The sequence below is a fragment of the Benincasa hispida genome, chromosome 9 (assembly GCF_027475165.1).
Source record: "Benincasa hispida cultivar pf3 chromosome 9, pf3_genome.v1.1, whole genome shotgun sequence".
In the NCBI taxonomy this organism is placed as follows: domain Eukaryota; kingdom Viridiplantae; phylum Streptophyta; class Magnoliopsida; order Cucurbitales; family Cucurbitaceae; genus Benincasa; species Benincasa hispida.
This window is the reverse complement of record NC_143486.1, coordinates 26,923,717-26,949,681: the sequence shown is the minus strand read 5'-3', so window position 1 is coordinate 26,949,681 and position 25,965 is coordinate 26,923,717. Positions and strand designations below refer to the sequence as shown.

Here is a 25,965-nt window from a genome sequence, read left to right as displayed (position 1 = left end):
TGTTTTCCATTAATCAGGTTTCAATTACTAGTAAATTACATTTACTCTGTCGTTTGATTTTTTCATTCTCATCTATATTGTTCAAAACTTTAGATGAGTTGGGAGATAAAAGACAATCCTTTGTTAAAACTTGTTTTGAGTCATCATTTGCTAGTAATTTGCATGTTGATTTGTATTTACCGTTAATTAAAGCGGAAGCGAGTATTTCAGAAGAATTCAACATGCTAAAAATTTAAACATATTCTTGTTAGAAAAATGCAACTAAATCCAAATCAAGTTTTAGCAAAGAGTAATAATATACCCATAATCATTATTTATTTACAACAATACTATAGTGAGTCAGAATAAGAGCTACCGAGGGGCAGTCAAATACTCCTTCACTAAAACAAGAGATTCTTGAATAAATACTATCTCCAGAATAACTCATATTCCGATAGTCATTTAGCTACCGTTTTTTGTCAGAACTTACTAACACTTTAGTAATTCTGTAAGTGTAACCCTCCATTTTTAGACCTCATAGGTTGGCCCTAATGATTCTACCGAATTTGAAAGTCAAGGTGTGAAAACGTCCTAAGAAATCCTATGCATTTATAGAGTTTGAGTTGTTCTGAATCCTATGTTACAACTCTCCGAGGGGATAGCCATCGTTAAACGACTAGCAAGGCCGACATAAAGACAACAAGCAAAGATGACAATCACGGAGGATTTTGACACGTGTACAACTAACCGTTGTGCATCTTCGGCAGATTGATTGCATAATAGAAAGAATATTTATTCCATCATTCTCGAAATTTCCATAACAATAAAATGGGGAACACAAGTCAGAGAGTCAAAGCTTTCATCTATAAATACCCTCAAAGAATTCACTGAAGATATACTTGAAATGGGAGCTAATTGATACGAGGCTATGACTGATCTAAGTGTTGATCGAAGAAGATCCGGGAAGAAAAGAGACAAGGCCGAGAGGTGAGTCTCAGAGAAAATCATTCCAAATCCCCGCCGTGAAGCTCTGTACCTAGATCAACTCTACCGGTTGAGCAAGCCTGAGAGGGAAGCTCATCCTTCCATTCACTCCATGTACACCGGCAAGCAATCTCTCCATCCATATCGGTGTCAAAACATTGACACTCTTCTGTATTTGTTTCTAACTCTTATTCATCAATTGCATTTCATCTTCTTAGTCTAAATCATTCACAACCATGTATCAGACACTTGATTTTATAATTAAATGTCATGATCACTTTCATTTTCACATTTCTGTCTATTTCCATTCCTCCATTAATCGTTTTCTCCACGATGTTTTCTTGATCCCTTGATGATTAATATGAATTAAACAAGTAACTTAATCTATGCTAAAGAAATGAAGATGTTTAGCTACAGCATGTTAGATAGCATCTTCATCTGTGAGAGTAGAAGTGAAGATGCCATTCTGATCTGTCGAGAAAAGGTTAGAAGAATGCGTAACTAAAACAAGAAGTACTTCCAGAGATGGAAGCAACCTTGTGTTCACTACGTTCGTTCCTGTTTCACCACAGAGATATGGGAAACGCAGTTGATCATCGAGAGGTGTACGCCAAGGGAAAGCGGAACCGTACTTATATCTTTAACGCAATTAAGAAACTTGCGCTGTTTATATTAATTATCCCTTCTCTTTATGTTTTGCACATAAGCCTTACCACCGCATAGCACGATCTTTTTATAATCTTCATAGTCAGTCTCAACCTCGGTATGTTGTATCATGTAACTTGTATCTTGTATCATCATAGCTTAGGTTTGTTTTATCGCAATTTACTTTCATCGCAATTTACTTTATTATCGCATTTTTATCGTTTATCTTTACTTTACTGCACAATTTACTTTATTGCTTGTAAAACTATACTTTTATTAAATTGAAAAACCCCCGGTCGCATATATCACAAATATAATGCAATTAACTTAAAACAATCCTTGTGTTCGACCTCGAATCACACCGAAAAACTTGCAGTGAAATTATAATAGGTTTCAACGCAAGGGAACTTGTGACAACGCACAACATACTACAAGAACATTCATTAATAACGCATATCTAGAAGTAGTATCGCATATTATCGCAATCATCCATGCGTTGTATGACATAAGAAGATTAATTTTATTCATTCATATTCATTCATGTCAAAAAGTTTATGGCATTATTGCATTTTATGTCATCAAGCTTAGATTAAATTATGTCATATGCGCATCAAGTTTATGGCACCGTTGTCGGGGATTGGTTAACAGTTATTGTTTGAGTATGTTTGTGATATTTTGCAGGACAGATCTCATTGTACTAGCTGTTCAATGCGGAGAGCAGTCTGACAGTTTATGAGTACTGGTACCAAACCAAAATTCGTAGCTGACCTAGAGATCAAGCATACCTTTCGCGCACGGGCATGCCAGAATCGAGCAAGGCGAAAGAGAGTAGTTGATATGGCAGATAATATGGACAACGCGGCTCCCGCAGGAAATCAAGGGGCGGTACGACCAGCGCGGGACCCAGTCTTCCTTGTCGCTGATCGTAACATTCCCATAAAGAACTACGCGGCGCCTAACCTGTACGATTTTTCGCCTGGGATTTCGAGGCCAACAGTAGAGGAGAACGCAAGGTTTGAAATAAAATCGGTCATGCTCTAAATGATCCAGAACGCAGGGCAATTTGGGGGTCTGCAAGGTGAAGACCTGCCTGACCAGTTTTGTTGAAATGTGCAGCAACTTCTCATTACCTGGCGTTACCCTTGAGGGTATTAGACTGTATTTATTCTCTTATACCTTGAGGGACGAAGCCAAGAGGTGGGTTCACTCACTGAAGCTGAACGAGATTACATCATGGGATCAGCTGGTGGAGCGATTCATGAAGAAGTTCTTTCCACCGGCCATCAATGCAAGACGACGGAAGGATGTGCTGAACTTTGAGCAAATGGACAATGAGACCCTGAACACCGCCTGGGTGCAATTTTGAAGATTGGTGAAGAATTGCCCGCATATCGGGATACCCGATTGTGTTTTGATGGAGACATTTTACAATGGCCTGAACAAATCGACGCAGGCTGTTGCTAATGCCTCCGTGACTGGAGGTTTTATGGACAAGACTTATACTGAGGCCAAAGTCATCCTTGACCGCATATCGTGGAACATGGATGACTGGATTGATGATGGTTGTGGAGGCAGAGGCTCTGAAAGAAGAAAGAATGACACTGTCATTGTCCCTACGGAGACAATGACGACTTTGGCTGCTCAGATGGCCACAGTGACCTCAATCCTCCAATCGATGGCAATCAATCAAGGAGCCATCCCCCAACAATCAGCGCAACCCGCTGCACCGGCTCAAGTGGCCGCAATAAGTTGTGTTAATTGTGGAGGGGCTCATATAGTAGAATTGTGCCCATCGAATATCCAACAAGTATGTGCCATAAAAAACAACCCCTTCAGCAACACCTACAATCCGGGTTGGAGGAACCATCCTAACTTCGGTTGGGGAGGGAATCCTAAACAAGAGGGGCCAAGCAACCATCAAAGTGGCAGTCGAGGGAACCCTCTTCCTTTTCACCATAACTCGAATCAGGGGCAACCAAGGCAATCGAATAATTAGCAACCCTCATCTTCAAACACCTCTAGAAGCTCATTGGAGACCCTGCTCAAATAATATATGGACAAAAATGATGCAATGATGCAGGCGTGGGCGTGGGCGTCTTCAATTCGAAACTTAGAGATTCAAGTGGGCCAGCTGGCATTGGAGTTTAGAAACAGAAAACCTGGTACGTTGCCCAGTAACTCTGAAGCCCCAAGATCTCATGGAAAGAAGCAATGTCCCTGAGGACATTGGGCAGGCAAGCTGGACTGCCTGCAGAGGTGTGGATTGCGCTCATTCAAATAAAGTCATCTTTCGGTCCATATCTCACATCTATGTTTAAATGCTTTCTTTAATTTTGGTCTTTATGAATTTTTGAACTTTGTCTTTACTGCTTCATTTAATTTGTTTCATGACTTTATGAATTTATTCATCATTTACTGTCCTTTCATTTATTTCTGTGTTTGCTTTAATTCCTTTAACTTTTTTGTATTTAAATGTGTTGTTCTTTAACCTAGTGAATGATTCAGTAATGAGAAGAAATTTATTACCGCAAGTCATAGCAACTTGCGTTAGTGAAAAAAAATTATATAATAAAACAAAACACATCCGGTATGTATGCCGATAATGGACGCATTTTGAACCAACAAGATACGCATTGCATTCATCCAACTCAAATGCATTGTGTTGAGGAGTGTGTTGCGCGCGTGTGTGTCATTTGCCCGTCCTTAGCAAAATGCACTATGTTGAGGTAGTGTTGCGCTGGTAGCAATACCGTGCGCCCGATCCTCCAGAAATGTGTTTAGTTAAGGGGTGTGTTGCGGGGATGCATGCATTATTTCCCATCCTCTGCGAAGATGCATTTGCGTTGGTGAACACTTTGCGTTAATCTTCTCCTTGTGTCCATTCGAATAAAACATTAAAGATAATTCTTTTTGAAAAATTGAGAAGTCCAATCGTTCTGTATTCCAAAGAAATGAAGAGTCTGCAAATGAAAGGACGTTTACTCTAAAACCTCATAAATGAGGGGAGTTCAAACGGTGGGCCTTTTGAGTGTCTCGAGGCCTGCCACTGCAACAATAGCGTTGGGCCCACTAAGGCCAAACCTATAAAAAAGACTTTCCCCGTTTGTGAGCACACTTTGCCTCATTTGCAATCTGAAACCCTAGTGCCCCTGTGTACTAAGCTTTCTTCTTCCCTGAAACCCTAACGTTTTCCAGCTTTCTTTCACCTCAGCATCCATGGCCGACCAAACTTTCCAACCTTCCACTTCACCCTCAACACCTTCGACAGACCAACACTCCATACGAGAGGCAACATTCCTTGCTGCTAGTCCCGTTTTGCTGCTCAACCTCAAACTGTTCCTAGAATCGCCGGAAGACTCCGGTGAAACCCTTTAGTCGCCAGACCACTTTAGTTCAAGAGGGGGCAAAGCACTGAAAGCACCCCACTCCTAACTCCAGCAGTCTCCACTGAAAGCGAAAAGAAGAGACGAGATGACAATGAGGTATTCGAAAACATTTTGAGTAAGTTTGAGGAAGGAGGAGAACTGCCCGAGGTAGGGGTTGTAAATCAACCATTGTCTACGGAGAAGGTGACAGTGGAGGTGACGGAGGAAGTGGCGTTAGCAGAGGAAGTGATGGAAGAGGAGACAAGGAGAAGCACTCTGGCCATAAGGGATCTTGAGGAAACTATGCAAGTAGAATCCTAAGACGGACCCATCAGAGTCGCATTGGAGAAAGTTGTGGCATAGAAGCAACCAGAGGTGGATGAGGAGAAAAAGAAGAAAAATGAGAAGAAGGAAAAGAAAGTAGGAAAAAGTGAGCCATCCCATCATCGCAAAGAGAAAAAGAATAAAGAAAAGAAGGAGGAAGAAGAAGATGAAGAGGCTAAGCTAAGGAAGAAGAAAGAAAAGGAAGAAAGGAAAGAGTGCATGTGTGAAGAAAGGCGCCTGAAGAAGGAAGAAGAAGAGGGCTGCAAGCCCAGAGATGGATGGAGAATCCATTTCCGTGAGGGAAGATAGGGGGGAACCAGCACAACTTAGGGAGTCGGCGCAACCTGAAACAATGCAATTTGTCGCGGCCGGCGAAGTGAAAAAGGAGAAGTTACCCTCCTGATGCGGCATCGCAAGGAGAATGCATTGCAAAGGTCTACTATTAACCCTTCAATTTTGATCAACGCATTAGAAGAAAAGGAAAGAAGGAGAAAAGAAGAGGAAGAGAGACAAGAGAAAATGGAGCAAGCGAAACTCATCACCGCAGAAGGTGATAGAAGAGGAAGATTACATGATAAGAAGGTTCACCGCAATAACGAGATCTTGAGGCTTGAAGAAATAAGACGGATCGAAGAGGAACAACGCCTTTTGTTGGCCTCTGAGTAGTTTGTGGAAGAGTTTGAAAGAGAAGTGAAGGAAGAGGAAGAAGAAGAAAAGAAAAAGAAGGCAGAAGAAGAAAGGAGAATGAGAAAAGAGAAGGAGAGAAAGCGCGAAGCCAACATGCAGCGTTTAATTAAGAAGAAAGGCAAGGAACTTGTCGAGCGAGAGAAGAAGGAACAACGCAAAGAATGGGAAAGAAGACAAAGGCAACAATCCCGCCTTGCATTGGCCAAGGGAAAGGGCAAAGATGTCGCAGAAAGCAGCAAGCCCGCGTTGGCAAAGGTGCGTCCATCAAGAAAGAAAGAGAACGATGATTTGTTGATGGAGATGGGCTTTTTCCCTGCGCCAATGCCACTACCGGATCTGATCACGAGCATGATTGTGAAACATGGTTAGGACACATTTTCCAGTGCTCAGCCATTGTTGTTCCAAAGGTAGTGCACGACTTCTACCATGGACGTCTACATGACACCAAGGATGTGGTGACCATAAAAGGGCGAATGGTTTCTTTCAGCGCAAAGAACATCAATGAACTATACCAAATGAAGGATAACCCAGATGCACCGGGCAACAAAATCATTGATGATCCCACGGAAGAGCAGATGGAAGATGTGCTGCGAGTATTAACGCAACCGAGCACTAAGTGGTCAGTTTCTTTAAAAGGCATCAAGACCCTGGCATCCAAGACTCTGCTTCCGGAGGCATGACTTTGGGTATATTTGGTTAAACGGCGGCTGATCCTAACTTCCCATGACAAGACAATTTCAAGGGATCGAGTTATGGACGCATATTGCATTGCGTGCGGCATTCCAATCGATGTAGGCCGGTTGATCGCAAGTCAAATTCGAGACTTTGTGGGGGCACATTAGAGGACAATACTTCTTTCCATGGACTATCTCAAGTTTGTGCCTGTCAATGGGCGTAGGCATTGAGGAAGAGCCCATACACGAAGTCCACGACCTCATCAATATCAAAATCCTGAGGTTACTCCTCAAAGACTCCCTACATTGCCCAGAGCTACCTTTAAAGAGGCCTGCAATCGATCTCAATGCGCCACAAGAACTCAGGCCAAAGAGACAGCACAGAGATGATAAGGGAAAATAAAAGGTCCAGGAATTACCATCGCAAGAGACAGAACCTTTGGACTCTTTACCCTTAGTAATCCACCCTCCAAGCCCTCCCGCACAACCTTTTTCTTCTTCCATTCCTAAGCACTTTACCAATCTTCTCCTTGCCCCAAATTCTCCAACTGCATACCCAGCAGCCCCATCTTCACCCTCAGCATCATCACTGCAACATTCCCTTCCACCGTCGCATGTTGATGACCGACACAATTTGGGTGAAGGCACCTCTGCCCAACCCCAAAACGTTGTTGGCGAGACATCGCAGGCACAACCCTACGGTCCCTCTTCTCCCAACAACAACAACTCTTCACTCAGTAACAAGCCTTCTTCAACCAGAAATTTGATGTGGTAATGGAGCAAGTCGATGATATACAGCGCAATGCTGCCACGTTAAGAGAGGCATTGATCAATATTCAGTGCAACATTTATACAATCCATCGCCACCAAAGATAGCTTGCGGAGCGCAACCATGAGTACTTTAATTTTCTAACAGCATATCTTCATAGTCCCATGGTGCCTCCGCATCTCAGGCAGCGTCTGATGTTCGAAAAGACTCCATCTGTACCACATCAGAACCCTCCTCAAGACCCTCATGCTCCTCAACAATAATCTTTACATTTTTATACGACCATTCTATATTTTTATTCAATTCATTATTTTTCTTAGTTAACGAAATTCTTTGATTCTTTGTATAGGCCAACAATTTTTGTATTGCATTAATTTTTAATTACTTGTATACTTAGTTAATATTCAATACAAATGAGTAAATATTCTCTCTATTGCCTGTGCCTTTTTCTTTATCATCCTTTGTCAACTTTGCGATATTCTTAATCTTTCTTTTTGCGTTATTCATTATGCTGCCATGATGTACAATATACATACACTTAGAAATATTTCCCATACTTTGTACTTTCTAACTAATACTTAGTTAATTTGTAGCTTAGCAATACTTTACCTTTTACTCTTCAAAGTTTTGTTCAAACCTTCTTTTTGAAATTTTGTCTAAGTGTTTGTCTATTCTGTCCAAACAACGCATTGAAGACATTGCGCATCTCTAAATTTGGGGGTGGGGAAGGTCTGAGTAGATGAGATCAAGATTATGCAGTCATTAAGAAAATGCGTTCATTTTTCATTTCAAAAAAATATATATATTTTTTCATATCAACTCCAATGTCAGCGCAAGGGAAACCCAAAACATTCCCAACCTGATAAGAGTTAGTTGTGAAAGGAGCATGCTTGTAGTTGGATATTCGCATGACACCTGTAGGAGCAAGCCAAAACGAAGGTGGGTTTCCAAGAACAACGTAATGTGAAAAAAAAAAGGAAAATAAAATAATGCAAAAGACAACTCCTTTGAAATTCATGAGTTAAAGTTAAGATTGGCACACAACCGTGGTTAGATGTTCGCATGACACCCGTGGAAACAAGCCAAAACGAAGAGTGTAACCATGATCAACAGTCTCTAAATAAATGACGCAAAGTTTGATCACCGCATACGAACGCATCAAGCTATTTTGATAAAGAAGAGGTAAACATTCTTTTTAAAACTAGAAAAACATTTTTTAGCAGAAATTTGTAGTATAGAAGAATAAAGTAAGGCTTTGATATGAATTAGCAAGGATAGAAGGAAATTGCGTTGTTAAGTATGTGCCTAAGTGGAGCATTCGGAGCAACCAATCGATGCAAAAATTTAGGGTAGGAACTGAGCATTTTTGCCTTAGTAGAAGATATGCTTAAGGACAAGCATATATCTAAATTTTGGGGTGTGATAACTTGTAGAAATACAAGTTATTTATACCACTTTATTTAGATATTGCGGCCAAATGAGAGGAAAGTTGCGTCAATTGTATGGAAATGGGCTAAGAAAAACAATAATTATAAATTGTCGTCAATACATCCACTAATACCATTGCGATGGTAGAAAAGAATATTTCAAGTCTGTTTTGCAGGAAATCCAGTCACTGTATGCGCTCATGGCTCTAGAGAGAAAGATTAACGCATCTACGTCGCATTGCGCCCATCATTCAGGAATGAATAGACGATCAACGCAATGACGACGCATGAGACAATCAATCCAGAGCTGAACTTCAACCGCATACAGTAATAAAAAATAACACCGCATGCGGGCACACAGACGAAGATGCAAATGAGCAACGCAATCATGGAGGATTTTGACACATTTACAACTAACCGTTGTGCATCTTCGGCGGATTGATTGCATAACAGAAGGAATATTTATTCCACTATTCTTGGAATTTCCATAACAATAAAGTGGGGACCACAAGTCAGAAAGTCAAAACTTTCATCTATAAATACCCTCAAAGAATTCACTGAAGATATACTTGATACGGGGGTTAATTGATACGAGGCTATTGAGAGAGAGCCTGATTTGAGTGCTGATCGAAGAAGATTCGGGAAGAAAAGAGATAAGGTCGAGAGGTGAGTCTCAGGGAAAATCATTCCAAATCCCCGTCGTGAAGCTCTGTACCTAGATCAACTCTACCGGTTGAGCAAGCCTGAGAGGGAAGCTCATCCTTCCATTCACTTCTTGTACGTCGGTAAGCAATCTCTCCATCCAGATCGGTGTCAAGACATTGGCACTCTTCTGTATCTGTTTCTAACTCTTATTCATCAATTGCATTTCATCTTCTTAGTCTAAATCATTCACAACCATGTATCAAGCGCTTGATTTTATAATTAAATGTCATGATCACTTTCATTTCCATATTTCTGTCTATTTTTGTTCCTCCATTAATCGCTTTCTCCACGATGTTTTCTTAATCCCTTGGTGATTAATATGAATTAAACAAGTAACTTAATCTGTGCTAAAGAAATAAAGATGTTTAGCTAAAGCATGCTAGACGACATCTTCACTTGTGAGAGCAGAAGTGAAGATGTCATTTTGATCTGTCGAGAGAAGGTTAGAAGAATGAGTTAACTAAAGCAAGAAGTACTTCCAGAGATGGAAGCAACCTTGCATTCACTACGTTCGTCCCTGTTTCACCACAGAGATGTGGGAAACGCGGCCGATCACCGAGAGGTGTACTCCAAGGGAAAGTAGAATCGTACTTATATTTTTAACACAATTAAAAAACTTGCGTTGTTTATATTAATTATCCCTTCTCTTTCTATTTCGCACATAAGCCTTGCCACCGCATAACACGATCTTTGTATAATCTTCACAGTCAGTCTCAACCTCGGTATCTTGTATCATGTAACCTGTATCTTGTATCATCATAGCTTAGGTTTATTTTATCGCACTTTACTTTCATCGCAATTTATTTTATTATCGCATTTTTATCGCTTATCTTTACTTTACTGCACAATTTACTTTATCGCATGTACAAACCATACTTTTATTAAATTGAAAACCCCCCGGTCTCATATATCACAAATATAACGTAATTAACCTAAAACAATCCCTGTGTTCAATCTCGGATCACACCGAGAAACTTGCGGTGAAATTATACTTGGTTTCAACGCAAGGGAACTTGTGACAACGTACAGCATACTACAAGAACATTCATTAGTAACGCATATCTAGAAGTAGTATCGCCTATCATCGCAATCATCCATGTGTTGTATGACATAAGAAGATTAATTTTATTCATTCATATTCGTACATGTTAACAAGTTTATGGCATCATCGCGTTTTATGTCATCAAGCTTAGATTAATATTATGTCATATGCGTTACATTTGTACCACATGAATTAGAAAACATGATCTTATCAAACGAAGCAAAAGAATCAAGCATATATAGATTATCAATTAAAGAATCAATACTAATAAGCTTGGAATCTTGAACATAGAAACTAAATTCCGTCTAAATTATGGTACAACAAAAATCTTATTCAAATCCAAATAACAAGAAGTTTTTAACGTAATCTAAAATTTCCAATAGCTTCAATTGGAACTGTTTTGTCACCGCCCACATAGATGAATCTTTCAGCATCACTTGGCCGTTCGCTCCATAGGCAACCTTGCATAGATATACTTATGTGAGCAGTAGCACGATAGTCTACCCACCATGTATCTATAGGTACAGAAGCTAAATTAACTTCAAAACAAACAAAAGTAAGAAGTTTACCCTTCTTTACACGCCACTTGGCGTACTTGGGACAATCTTTCTTGAAGTGACCTTCCTTTTTGCAAAAAAACAAGGATTTTCAGTAGCTTGTTTCTTATTTTTATTCTGCTGAGATGTCCCTTCTGCAACATCCACAAATTTTCTTTTCTTCTTATCACAAGAGTCATTTGTCAAATGAGCACTTTCTTGACATTTCTCTCTTAATCCTATCTTCTACTTGCGCACATTGTGAGATAGACTCATTAATACTCTATTTATCCTCTGAGTACTATAACTTATCTTAAACTAAGCAAATTGTGCAGGAAGAGAGATAAGTACGAGATACACGAGTAAATTTTCATTTATCTTGATATCAAGTGCCTTTAATTTACCTACAAGATTGGACATTTTCATAATGTACTCTGTTATGTTCCCATTGCTCTTATACTTCATGGAAGTTAAAGAAGTTAAAAGACTACTTGCTTCCCTTTTTTATTTTTAGCAAAATATTTCTCAATTTGAGCAAGGAACTTATTGGCATTTTCACTTTCCGTGATAGAGTCTCGAAAAGACTCAGAAATTGAGTGCTAATGATTATCAGACACATGTGATTTGACTGTTCTCACTTCTCTATATTAACCATATTCGACTGTTCCTCAGTAGAAGTAGGTTTATCAGTCTTTAATGCAAGGTCTAAATCCATACACCCGAAAAGTATCTCTAGATTTTCCTTCCAAATCTTGAAGTTCGATCCATTCAATTTAGGGATTGAACTAAGATTTTTCAGATATTTAAGTAAGATCAACTAAAACAATAAACAACAAAACATATACACACAATTAAAACAAAAAATTTCATATATGTGATGGGCCCCTTTAACAAAATACCTAGCACAATATTGATGTCTAGCCTTTGGACAAAAACACAAATTATAAATGGTACTCTCAATGTAGTGATCAAAGTAATAAAAAATAGCCTTTATTTGGACCGACTATTTTTCACATGAGTAGTCTTTATAATTGTCACGTACTTATTACCATATGCATATCTACAATTTGGCCAAATAAATATCTTCCTTTGAATCGATAATTATCCACATAAATCCATGAATATGCACATCTTATATTTTAGAATTACACTAATGTAGATAATAGATGCTACTTTGGCAATATATTACTTTGACCAATCCAATCTAAAATATAAGATACAATAATATAATAATATTATAGTACAAAAAAATAATGGGAAAAGAACACCAAATAATCTTTACAAAAAAACACCCAATAATTGCATACACATAATACAATTAAAGCAACATAAACATGTGAATATCACCAAATGTCATCAATTAACCTTGAATCCACAATATGATTAATCAAATTTAAACTTAAATCCACAGATGATTAATCAAAATTAAATTGGATTCACAGTATAATTAATTTAATTTAAACTTGAATTAGGAATCAAACTTTAAATTCAAATTCACAAACTTATCAATCAAGAACTAAGAAACATTGACAAAATACTAAATTATTAATTAAAAAAAACTTAGAAACGAGAGCAAGAAATTCAATTGACAAGGCTGACGAGATCCTCAATTGACAACTAATCCAAATGATTGAAAAATTCAATATTATCGAACCGTTTAAAAAAACAGAATCTAATCAAATTCAAGCTTAACTTAAATTCACGCTTAGCATACATGTCTATAAGGGCAATTCCTAAAAAAAGAATTTAAGAAAAATCATATTTTAGTTGTGAATGGTCTGACTTCCCCAAATGCAAGGAATTTTAGTTAAATATCTCATCTGAAGCTGCCGTGTCTTCCAATAATATTTAAGAGAAAATAAACTTTCAAAAACTTCTCCACTATGTTGGTTAGTACGAAATTATAGAATTCACGATACCGTATCTATAATTTTCAACTCCTTGAATATTTTGTTAGCTTTTTTTTAACTTTAAACATGTTTATCGAAATCAAAGGTCGAAGCATGTGCCAATAGCAAATACAAAACCGTCAATTCAATATGAAATTTATGCTCTGATACTACTTATTAGCATAATTACTTTATATTGAACAGATAAACCCTAAGATCATTCATGTCAAATTATCATGAATAAATAATATACCGGATTTCATTGAGAAACTAATGATAGCTTCAACATGATGATACATGGCTATGGACTTCTTCAACCAAAACTCTGAATTCTCTTAATGAGATCTCTCTCTAAATGGAATTCAAAAAAGACTAAGTGATATTGGGGTACATAGCCTAAGTCTCTTTATATATTAGTTCACTTAGGTTCCCATTAAACTCTAATTAACTAGGATTGAGCTTCTACCCTTCAATTAGAAACCTAGAACCTTAATTAATTAGATGACTTAATATGGCTCAATCTCATAAAATAGCCATAAATTGTTAATCCACATATATAATCCATACTTTAATTAAATATGTTATTATTTAAATATGTCTAACAGTGACATGTACCTAATTCTATTAGACACATGCTTATAAATTATTTTACTTTGGATTTAATGTTTTAGCATACAAGTAGATCGATCAAGTTACTTGTTGAATTGAATGTTCAAACATGGAATAGAGAACTAGTTCTCATTGTCTCTTGGTCGTTGATTACAAAGTAATTTTTTCTAACTTGCCCTTGGAGCTGGACTGGTTGATTTGGGAGGTTTTAACGATTGATATTTAGAGTTCTCAACATAATAGGTTCCTAATTTCAAATTTCTAGTGTTTTCATTAAAAAAAAAAATAGAAAAATCCTTCAAATTATGAAACATGATTAATTAATGAAAGAGTTTTAGTTATTATTTACATGAAAAAGTGAATTAAATAAAGATCGCAGAGATGTAGCCACTCTTTTTTATAAAATTATGTTAGATTACTTCTATAAACCATTGCTCCCACTTAGACCCACTTGCAAAATCATTGACGATGGTCAAGAAAATATCTTCATTGAAAAAGCACTTCTGAGACAATAACATAAATTACAACCAGTACTTGTGGCCCCATCAGTTTAATCTACTAATTAAGATGGGTTTCGAATTCATTTTAAGTGTTTAATTTTAAAAATAAATTATTTTAGAAATAATTGAAGTGTTTAGAAACCACGCATTTTAAATCATTTTCTATAAAAATAAATATTTTAAAAAACATTTTTTCTCAAGTTAATCCAAAAAGGCATTGGATATGTTTGAGGATGATGGGTTAAAATAATAACTTTAGACAAACAAATTTAGCTACATTTGATTTTCATATAATTATATTGATGTTTGATTCTACACTTTTGAAAGTGATTTTGAATTATTATGATTCATTTCAAAAATGATTTTAGAATTATCAAATTATTAAAATAGTATTTTCTTTTTTAGAAATTATCCTTAAATATAAGCGTAAATTTGGTATTTCAATAAATGAATAAAATGGAGATAATTTTTTGTGGTCAAGTTAATCACCCCATCAAGAACCACCTCTCAACTATTATTAAAAAAAATATTTAAAATTTATTTTATATTTTTTCTAAAATCAATTTAAAAATATTTTAGATTTTTCTAAAATTAATTTCCAACATTTGTCAAATACCAATATTAAAAAAAAAAATGATTTTGGTCATTTCTTCCCAAACCACTCTCAAATATATCTTCAATCAATAAAGAAATGTCTTTATATAATTGTTATTGGGTTATACATATATATTTGAATGGAAAGTCAAACTAGATTTCATGTAACTCCAACGACAATGAGAAATCACCCACAATTGCTTTAATAATTATATGATGATTAAAATTGATACAATTTTCAATATTAAAATTTAAATAATTGTTGAGATAATAAATGGTAATTTGTGCAAGATATTAGACTTAATTAGTTTATTATAAAGGAAGAACAGCTTTTTGAACACGATTCATTTTTAAAATCCTAAACAAATAATAATTTATTAATTAAGATTCTAAAATTTTAAAAATATGAATTAACTCAGACTCTTCCTAACGTTTCATTGTAATTTTAAAATTGTTAATACATAACTCTCATTCATATTAGAGATGCTAGAATTATAGTGGGTAATGATATTTTTAATTAATATGAACGCTATTTTATGTCTTCATCTTCCTATACTTTTCTCTTCCTATTTGGAAAGAACTACACGAGAATTTTTGCTGGTGATTATTTGGCAAGATTTTTTTTTAAAAAAATAATATGTAGAGTGAGTATCAACCTCAAACCTCTAGTTGATAATACATGTTCATGTTAGTTGAATTTTACATCATTTGATAAGATTTTGGGAGAAGAATAATGTTATAATTATGTATTTTTAAGTTGGTTGACTTATGAAAATTTAGGAACTGTTTGGTCGGTAATCTGGATTTTGTTTATGTTTTTAGATTCCTTAAGTTCAACAAATATGTGTTTGGTAAACAACTTGGATTCTATTTCTAAAAATTATTTTCAGGGTTTTGTAATCCAAACAGTATACATTCTATAAACAACATTTTTATGTATTTATTTTATCTAGACTTTGAATTTTAAATTTTAAAATGTATAATTATATTAAATGAAGCTAAAACATTTAGAAATATAGTATTACAGGTTAAAACTCAATTTATTTATTTTTTTTTAAAAAAAATAAAATATGTATCATTTAGTGGATTATAAATTATGTAATATTAAAGAATAATAATTATACAAAAAATTAACATGAAACATGCTCATAAGCAAATTAACAATATTTTATCGTCAACTAATATTTAGTAGGTAATTATCACTAGTTTTATGATTTATAAATATGGTATAAAAGACATTTCAAAGAATTACTTAAATTAGAATTCAATTTTTGAATGTCCTACCAAATAGTTATGAAAAAAAATATGAAATATATATTTTTATTGAATTGTTTGTTTCCAAAATTCTGTTTCTAGATTCCTTACCAAATGGGTGTTTAGAGTTTCAATTAATACAATGATGTAAAAAATATAGAATTAGCTAGTTATGTAATAATATATGCAAGTATATGGTTAAATTGCTACATAAGTCCCTCAATTTTAAGTTTCTGTCTATATCACCCTAAACATTTTTTAAATGTCTGATATCTCCTTAAATATAGAATTATGTAATAATATATGCAAGTATATGGTTAAATTACTACACAAGTCCCTCAACTTTAACGTTGTCTATCCAGATCACCTTAAACATTTTTAAAATGTCTAACATCTCCTTAAATTTAAGGTCTCTACACTTTTTTTTTCTTAACCATCCTAGAGTTAACGTTTTTTTCCTCCTTTTATTGGAAAAATTACACAAATGAACCCAAAAACCAAAAACTTCTCTATGATTAACCTTTTTTGAAAAACATGTTTTTGTTTTTTGTTTTTTTTGTTTTTTTTTTTCATTTTTCACATGTAAATACCACTTTTATCCTCAATATTAAATGCTTCCTTTCTCCCCTATTTTTAATCTCTCTTTTGATCTTTCTCTTTAACATCAATATTAAATGCTTCCTTCTCTATTTCAAATCTCTCTTTTGATCTTCTCCTTCAACAATATATAAAAAAAAAAAAAAAAAAAAAAAAATCAATGCAACACCAATATTCCATTTCATTCTTTGTCAAACCAACAAGTACAATCAACATTTAACGAATTCCTATCTCTCTTTTGCTCAATTTATAAGTAGGAGTGCAACAAAAAATCAAAAAATCAAACAAATGCAAACCGATCCACGGGTCTGGTTTGGTTTTTTAGTACAAAATTTGACATATTGGTTTGTATTTGGAGAAAATTAAATAGTATTGGTTCGGACCAGATTTTGATTGAAAAAAACTAATCAAAACCAAAATGAACTGAAGGTATATTTGTTGGGATTGATGTCATAAATCTAGTGTATCTCGTGATTTGTAGTTTTGTTAACACAAATTATTTATCTAATAAAATCAAAGGTATTTTATTTGACATTTAGACAACATTGATTCAATCCAATAAACTAAGATCCAATGTTAGATTATGTCACTTGAACAGTATGTGATTGACATACAGGTGGTTCATGTTCAAGTAACTTAAAATGTCGGTAGTAAATGGATGAAGATTGGGTGTCTTATCTTGGTAACACTGTGGATATGGTCCACTTTGTAATTGTTACATAAGATGTAAGTGTTACAAACAATATGAACCATGTTGTTCATGTAAAGACATGTGAGTGGGGGTATCATGTATAAAAGAGTTTATACATAGACCAACCACAAAATAATTAGTTTCTCTTTATAATACCTTTACTTGAATAAATTAATATTTAACTAGGATGACCATAGTAATCTTGACCTTAATCCTGAGCAAGTTGTGAACTTTTGTTTATGACAGCAATTCTTTTATTTGTATAGGTAAGAGTGGCTACGGTAACCGACTCAATAAGCCTACCATTTTGAAGATTTATCTGATTAGGGAGCTGGGAACACAGCTACACAAAATGGAATTCACTCCTTCACATTTATTGGGAAAGTAGATAACTTGCTTTCTTAATAGCTGATTCCGGGTCTTGAACAATTAGGCCTCAACCTCTCACTGGCCCAAGAGGTGTTAGTTTATAGTTGAACTATAAACTGTTTGTTCATTAGAGAAATCAGTGGTACTTAAGGAGTTAGATGTAACTATAAGGGTAAAACGGTATTTTGATCTAGCTGTATTTATAAGCATTTGTGAAAGATCATCGCTCTTTTGATTGGTTATATCCATGGACACAGAAATATATTTACAGTGCGGATAGTGCAGCTATTCGATCTTTAATGGAGTGATCGGTAGTTAATGAATATTGATTAATTGGATTAAAGGAGTTTAATCAATTAATCTCATATCATTGGAATTTCTAATTTATAGGTCTATAAGCCCCTTTTTAGTGAGCTAGATGATAGTAATGATGAATGATTTAAATTATTCAAATCAAATGAGGAAATTTTATATCAATAAGATTAATATATAGTGGTTAATTATAGATATGATCTATAATCCAAATCATGTAAGAGAGATATATTTGAATAAGATTCAAATATTAGATTTGTATGGATTGGATTCATAAAGAGATTATACATATAAATATTTGATATTTATATGTTAATTAACTCATATTAAATATGATTTAATATAGTTATTTAATTGATTAATTAATGGTTAATAATTGATTAAGAAATAAAAGAGATTGGAGGTTAATATAAATATATGATATTTGTGACAATTAATTAAATGTATATTAAATAAGATTTAATATATGATTAATTAATTAATTAATTAATGTGTCAATTAATTAAATAAGGGTTATTTAACTAATTAGCACTAAGGGTATAAAGGAAAATTCTTGGAGAAGGAGTTAACGCTTCTCCATATAAATATATCTTGATAGCCTATTTAGGCAAGAAGTTTTTTTTTACACAAAAACCTAACCTGTAAGCCTCTACCTTATCTCTATAAATTTTTTACCCTTTTATTCCTCAAAAGTTTAGAGAATAGTAAAGTAACTTTGTTTGTGGTGTCCATCTCCTTGGAGAAGTTCGAGATTGTTGATAACGGTGGAAGAGGAAAGCTAAAGGAATCACCCCTATTTATAAGCATAGATAAAATTAAACCGACTATCACCCCTATTTATAAGTATGGATGGAAAGAACATGAAAAAAATGTATAAAAACGAGTAATTGTTTAGCTAAAACAGAGATGTATCGACGAAGATATGATTGAAACAAAATTAATGTTCATGCAGAAAAAGTGCGTGATCACTAAGTTCTTGCCGGATAATTATGTTTTAGTCATATCTCCATCAATACAACTTTGTTTTAATTAAATGACAACTCGTTTTCATACGTTGTTTTTATGTTATGTCCAACCGTATTTGTAAATGGAATAAAATCGATCTTCCATTACTTGTCCCATACTTGATATTAATATATTAAATGCTGATGATACATTGTTGGTTTATAATAAATGTTGATAGAGAATAGAATGAAATATTATCTAATAAGAGCATAACTCAATTGATATAGTGTTCATATTATCAATATCGTGATTTGAGATTCGATTTTCTCACCCCACACTTTAATTACAATACCTTTTAAAAAAAAAAAAAATTAATATCGCATTGAATTTTTGTTTTTTTGGTATTGAAAATGAAATGTAAAATAGAGATAAAAAACGGTAAAAAAAAAAAAAAAAAAAAACTTTCTAGAAGAGTTCGAAGGTTTTGGGTCAATTTGGGCAGTTTTCCCATCCCAATGCTGTTTCATACGCACAAAGCCCTAAATGGCGGATTCAGAAGTGGAAGAACAGAGAACAAAAATGGCGGAAAATACCAAAATACTCCAAATCTATGAGCTTCAGTATTCCGACCTGTTGCTCCTGTCTTCTCCTTACCATTCTTCATCTTCACTGCAAGAGGACGAACGGATTGAATCCATTACCAAATCTATACTTGAAGCCCTAGGCCCCAATGGACCTGGCCTTCTTGCAGTCACCGGCGTCCCTAATTCTTCTGTTCTCCGGCGAGCATTACTTCCTCTCGCTCGCAAGCTCGCCTTGCTCAATCCTGATCATCGCAAACGGATACTTAAGGTTTTACTTCTTCATTTTTCCTCACTCCCCTGCTCTCGTTCTCTCTTGTTTTTTCCCTCTGAAACTCGTCATTGTCATTTTTTTTTAAAGCATGTCGATTTTTGTTGATCTTTATCGTTTTATTTCTGTTGGACGAAACCGAACTAAAACATGGAGTAATTACGGATCATTGAGAAATTTCTCTAGGTAATGTCATAATTTAACTTTCTGCATAGCTGGTAACCATTGGAGATTCAATCGTGGTTGCAATCTAGTTATCGTCATTTCTTTGGTTTATATTTCACTTAAATGATGCAGCTAATATGTCTTTCTGGGATCTTTTTGTTGATTATGTTATTGAAATTAAAATTTTATGGCAGAGATTTGGAGTCGAATCATGGAAGAGTTCTTTCTTCTTCTTCTTCTTCTTCTTCTTTTTTTTTTTTTTTTTTTTTTTTTTTTTTTTTTTTTTTTTTTTGTGGTTCTGTTTTCATGAGATCTCAGCTAGACTGCTTGTTCACTATGAAGATTTTATCATAACATCCTTGGAAGCAACCAAATTCAAGTTCAAGTGGGACAAGGTTCCTATTAATTCAATTACTTTGTATTCAACTTCTCAGGATCATAACTTAGGGAGTGATGTTCCCTTGAGGAATCCAGAAAGAAGCGTCTCCTCTTTTGCAATGCAACTCAAATATACAGAGAGTAAAAAATTCATGCAGAATAATCAAAGCCAGAGAGGGGATGAACAGTCACTTGGTTCACAACTTGATTTTTTTTGTGATTCAATCGAGAAGGAATTTCAGGACAATGAATTTAAACATCTTGGTGATTCATTTAAAGAGTTGGGAAGTTGCATGATGGAACTGGGGCTTCGCATTGCACGTATATGTGATCAGGAAATCGGTGGTCGAGAGTTAGAACAGAGCTTGTTAGAGTCATGCACTGCCAAAGGCCGTCTCATACACTACCATTCTGCTCTGGATGCTCAGCTTTTAAGAAAACCAGCAAATAGCAAAGGAACTGCAAGAAACCAAGCTAGTTCTAGAAGAAATAGAGAACAACGCATAGAAAGTAGACATGAGACATCCGATAGTAATGGACTATGTCAATCGAATACAAATCTATGGCAGCAATGGCATTATGACTATGGTATCTTCACTGTTCTAACAACGCCCATGTTTCTTTTGCCATCAAATACACTCGAAACTGGAGCACAAGATCTATGTTGCTATAGCGAGTGTACTTCTCCCAGTGGGCATTTGTATTTGCAGATTTTTGATCCGTGTAAGAACGATGTTTTCATGGTTAACTCCCCACCAGAAAGCTTTATCATCCAGGTGGGCGAATCGGCTGATATTATATCGCAAGGAAAGCTTCGATCCACTCTTCACTCTGTGTGCAGACCTTCTAAGCAAGAGGACTTGTGCAGAGAAATGTATGTTGTATTCTTGCAGCCAGCTTGGAACAAAACATTTTCAATGTCTGGCCATCCCACTGAAAGCTCAATGTTGTCCGAGGATAGGAAAGTACTTGTTGAAAAGGAAGATAGGGTAATAACTCGAGAAATCCAGAAAATAGTTCCGCCGTTAGCGTCCAGATTGAAGGAAGGGATGACATTTGCGGAGTTCTCACGTGAAACCACCAAGCAATATTACGGAGGAAGTGGTTTGCAATCCAACAGATGATTTGGTTCTTCAGTTAAGAGCTAAGTTTTCTCCGCAAAAGTTAACTTTATCATCATCATCATTATTATTTTAATCTTACCGCCCAACCCACCGGTTAACATTAGCTGATCGATGAAATTTTCTTACTGCATGGTCTTTTATCCAAGTTCTATATTTTAACTGCTAAGAGTCGTGAATTTAGTCTAATGTGGATAGATCCTGAAATTTGCTTCTAAAAGATACAAGCAGATCCATGGTTTTTCAGTTATACTCTTTTGATCTCACTCTTTTTCTCTAAATGAGATAAGAGTTCAAAATCTGAGCAAATCAAGACTGTTTAGAAAATAACAGAAGGATCCAATAGGAAAAGAAAAGTGGTGGTAGGAATAGCTTTGCCCTGGCAAGTAAACATCAGAAAGCCATGCTAAGGATTAAAACTGAAGTGATATTTTGATATATCAAGGATCAAAATTAACAAAACTAGCCTTAAAATAAAGCATTGATTTGTATACAAAAAATCCTCCTGCATTGGCTGTGAAATAGACCATGTACATACATCTATCTCTAAGGGCATGTTTGAGGTGAGGACTATCTAAGACTATAATAATTACTTCTTGCTACAGTAAATACTATTTTGTATTCTTCCATTAGCTACAGTCAACATTATTTCAAAACCCCCATATACTATAGTATTTACTATTTGCTGCCGTTTTTATTATTTTACATTAATCATTTTTTTATATTTTTTGCTACAGTGTTTACTATTTTCTTGTCAAACTAAAATAGTTTACATCTCAAACACATACTATTATAACTCAAACTAAAATAATCTACATCCTAAATACAAAATATTATAACTTAATTATAATAATCTAGGACTATAAAAACAACTCCTTGTCCTAATGTCTCCTAAATCCCTAAAGTTTCTAACTTCATATAACACATACAAATTAAGGTGTCATATATTTCTCTGATTCACACAGGGACAAAAAGGGATTAGGAAAAACATTTTGATCATCCTGTTTGAAGATTGTATTTGACTAATGACCAGTGTGCTCTCCTGAAGAAAGTGATGGTGAAGAAAAAAGAAAGCATTCCTGTTCATGACTCCACTACCCTAAAAAGAGTCAAGAGAGAGAGAAAGAGGTTGATGACATCCAAATAGATAGCCACAGCAGCCCAAATGTAATCATCATAAGAGTAAGTGAGGAGATTCCCTGTGTCATAAATGATATATCCACAGAAAATGATTGAGGCCAAACAGCCATAGACCATTATAGAGGTTTTACCCAGAGGAAAGAAAAGCTGCAGCAGCCATGAAAATGGAACCAGAGGTTAGAATATGTAAACCCCAGATAGATTAAACATGGCATTTGTTTGGTTTTGAACAGAAGTTGGGAACTTTGTTAATGGTGTTTGATGGAATTGGAAATATCTGAGAGAGGCAAATACTTACCTGAATCATTCCAAACACAAGAAGAATGAGCAGAGCTCCAAACAAGAATGGACCAAGGAAGCTGAATTCAATCCCTCTTCTAGCAGCCCAAAATGTGTACAAACTCAGACTTATGACTGCCACAGTGGTAAGCATTACAGATTCCAAAATCACTTTCCCTGGAAGCATTGAGGAAAGGAAGGTAGGAAAATGTCAAAATATGTAAACTAATACTTGTTCTAATGGATGCACCTAGGTTTTTATCCTTTTTCTCCAATAAATCCATGAATTTTAGAAAATGTCGATTAGGTTAAGGGCCTAACAGATATGAGATTAAAAGTTCAAAAACCTATCAAAACAAAGCGGAAAGTTAAAGGACCTAGTCTGGAGGTTATTATACACCTAATTCGATGTTTAGTAACTTATCAAACACTTCAAAGTTCAAGGATCAAACATATGAATTAAAAGTTTAGGGTTAAATATCAATTCAATCTTAAAGTTGTATCTAATAGTACCACTCATCAATTTCAAAATTATTACTTAGTAGCTTTTGATTATTATTGATCTAATCAAAATACATGTAAGTCAAACATTTATTTGAGATGGTGTTAAATAACTCATCTCTAATAGTGTTCACTATTGAAGTTTACACATTTATCAAGTCATAAACCTTAATCATAGACTTCCTAACTCTAGATTTTAGAACTCAACTATGTGTAATAAACATCCCATAAGTAATTGTCTTCACACAACTATTTTCATTCAATAACCATTGCATACTATTACATAATTTTCAAGCATTCAAGATCTTTGCCCTTACATCAATCTAAATGAATCTCCTACACTTATTTTTCCTCTGAACAGTTTAGTTAGGTTTAAAAGATGCCACAACCCAATCCAACCCTAACCCACAAAAATACCCCTAATTTGTAAAGTAACTTTAAAGAAAAGCACACTAATTTCTTCTACTTGAGATCATGATCAATGAAGCTAAAAGTAGACCAAGGCAAAAAAGAAGAGAAAGGTAAAAGAGAGAAAATTTACCATTGGTGAAAGCACAAGTGAGACCAACAGCAAATGCCAATGAAACAGTGAAGATTCCCAAAAGTATGTAATTCACCGGATGATATTGATGGTAATGAAACAACGGGCATAGCACTCCCAATTTTCCCCACAACAATCAAAACACATCCAAGTAAGAAAATGACGAACACCCTCTTACAAAAATCTTGATTTCTACTCTCAAACGGACAATTTTAACTTTAAAACTTTCAATTTCATTAGTATACAAACTAACATCTCGATTAACTTGTGCAATTAATACTTTCCCTTAGTTAGACTTAATTTTTAATTTTTTTCCCCTTTAAGTAAACTTTTATTTTTCTTTGTACTAGCTCTCGAAATCGTGTTTGTGTATAATTGTTGAGATTGTTTTAATGGGTTAAGTTCGTTAGATTTAGGTATTTAATTGCTAAGGTCTTGCTTACTTTTTTTGTTTTCTACATTTATGCTTGTTTTTTTTTTTTTTTTTTTCCATTTTTGTTTTCTTATTACTGTAAAAACTTACTGGACTAAAATAGTGAAAATTTTTCAAGATGTTATGGGATTTAGAGGTAGAGTACTTATTTGGTCTTGTCATATTCTAATTTCAGTTAACAAATCACAATTGAAAGTCTTGAAACATTAAAAGTCTATATTAATAACCTTTTCAGCTTTCTTTTCTTTCTTAAGTTCAAAATTTTCTTGTTCCAACAATAGAAAATTTTAAAACTATTTCATGATTTTTCTTGAGTCAAATGGAAGGTTAAGGTTTAGGTTTGAGTATTTAGTTGGTAAATTTGATTGATTTTTGTCCGCTGAATGTATTTTTATGATTTGGTTTATGCATATTTATGGGATAATTTTAGACATGTTAGAAATTCATTGGTTTTATTGGTTTTAATTTTAGACCTCTTGAATTTATTGGTTCTGATTCAACAAGAAATTCATTAAACATTGCAATAGCTAATATAAAAAATTTTGGAGTTATTCATCATCCATTCAAAATAATTTAGAAAATCAAGAAGTTTAAATGTTAAAAAAAAAAGGTTTTTCCTAAAACAAAATTGAAATAAAAAAGAACAAAAAGTGAGAAAATTTACTAATGAAGGGTGTAATTAGGACCAAAATATACAAGGCCAACCCTCCGCTGTCACGGACAAAGAAATCCGCTATCAGACGAACTGACATGACGGTGGCGGCGACGGCGACGGTGGCTACCAACTGAACGGAAATGATGGCATAAACCTTGCGGATGAAGGCCCATCGGAGGTGCGAAGGCTCCAGCATTACTGGGAAACGGGGACCCACTCCCGCCTCCACGTCAGGCTTCTGGTAGGGGTGGTTCCACATCGTATTAGTCCGGCGATAGGCGGCGCGTGGTCTTATACGTGCTGTTTAGTTCCTCGGAAAGTATAAACTAAATGAGCGGTGAAATGTGAAGAACCGGAATATGTAGTATGGGAAATTTTCCCCGTTGGAGAGCGATGGTGAAGTATCCACGTGTATCTCACGGTCAAATGAAATGCTGCCACGGTGGAGTGAGTTCTGCTGTGCTGTACAAACGAGTACATATTTTGACTAAAAAAAAAAAAAATGGAAAAATGGAAATTAGAATTTCAACCCTTCTTTTATTTAGTTAAATAAAAAGTTTTTGAGGGTATGACCAACATTAGCATAACCATATAAATTTGTATTTATTATGAATATTATAAAATAGGTGAATTTAGGGCATGGGTGGATTTTAGTCTAGAGGCAAATTTGGCTTTTTAGTCTTTTTCATACCCAAGTTCAAACTCCCTCTTTTACATTTATTTTTTCAGATTTTTCATAAACAATCCTTTGATTATAAAGCTTTCATCAACAAAATTTTTGGATCCGTCATTGATTTAGAGTTTGTTTGATAATGTTTTCTGTTTCTGTTTCTCATTTTTTAAGAAATAGACTTGTTCGATAATCGTTCTCGTTTTTTATTTCTAAAATTTGAAAAATTTTTATTTTGTGAAACTATAAAATGTAGTTTCTTCGTGTTTCGTTTCGATTGAATCCATTTATGTTTTCTAGATACTCAAAAAATCCTTTTGTTGTTGAAATGCA

General features: G+C 34.7%; 2 protein-coding genes across 2 annotated transcripts; one reads left to right on the top strand and one right to left on the bottom strand.

The window, feature by feature from the left end:
• The first annotated feature begins 19,391 nt into the window (after positions 1 to 19,391).
• Positions 19,392 to 23,129, top strand: LOC120085635 (2-oxoglutarate (2OG) and Fe(II)-dependent oxygenase superfamily protein). The gene is made up of 2 exons (XM_039041733.2): positions 19,392 to 19,749; positions 20,349 to 23,129. The coding sequence occupies exons 1-2, from the start codon at positions 19,441 to 19,443 to the stop codon at positions 21,414 to 21,416; spliced, it is 1,377 nt and encodes a 458-aa protein (XP_038897661.1). The 5' UTR covers positions 19,392 to 19,440; the 3' UTR covers positions 21,417 to 23,129.
• LOC150033710 (protein LIFEGUARD 2-like) lies at positions 22,497 to 25,221 on the bottom strand. Its single transcript, XM_090317033.1, has 4 exons — positions 25,013 to 25,221; positions 23,903 to 24,066; positions 22,852 to 23,009; positions 22,497 to 22,700 (listed from the first exon to the last, which is right to left on the bottom strand). The coding sequence occupies exons 1-4, from the start codon at positions 25,219 to 25,221 to the stop codon at positions 22,497 to 22,499; spliced, it is 735 nt and encodes a 244-aa protein (XP_090173159.1).
• Between the last annotated feature and the right edge of the window lie 744 nt (positions 25,222 to 25,965).

Excerpts from the sequence above, each read along its gene's own strand:
- LOC120085635 (XM_039041733.2), top strand. The coding sequence starts at position 19,441 with ATGGCGGATTCAGAAGTGGAAGAACAGAGAACAAAAATGGCGGAAAAT. Across the intron at positions 19,750-20,348 it reads ATCGCAAACGGATACTTAAG|GATCATAACTTAGGGAGTGA; the intron begins GTTTTACTTCTT and ends TCAACTTCTCAG.
- LOC150033710 (XM_090317033.1), bottom strand. The coding sequence starts at position 25,221 with ATGTGGAACCACCCCTACCAGAAGCCTGACGTGGAGGCGGGAGTGGGT. Across the intron at positions 24,067-25,012 it reads TTTGTCCGTGACAGCGGAGG|AAATCAAGATTTTTGTAAGA; the intron begins GTTGGCCTTGTA and ends GTTTGAGAGTAG. Across the intron at positions 23,010-23,902 it reads CTGTTTCATTGGCATTTGCT|GGAAAGTGATTTTGGAATCT; the intron begins GTTGGTCTCACT and ends CAATGCTTCCAG.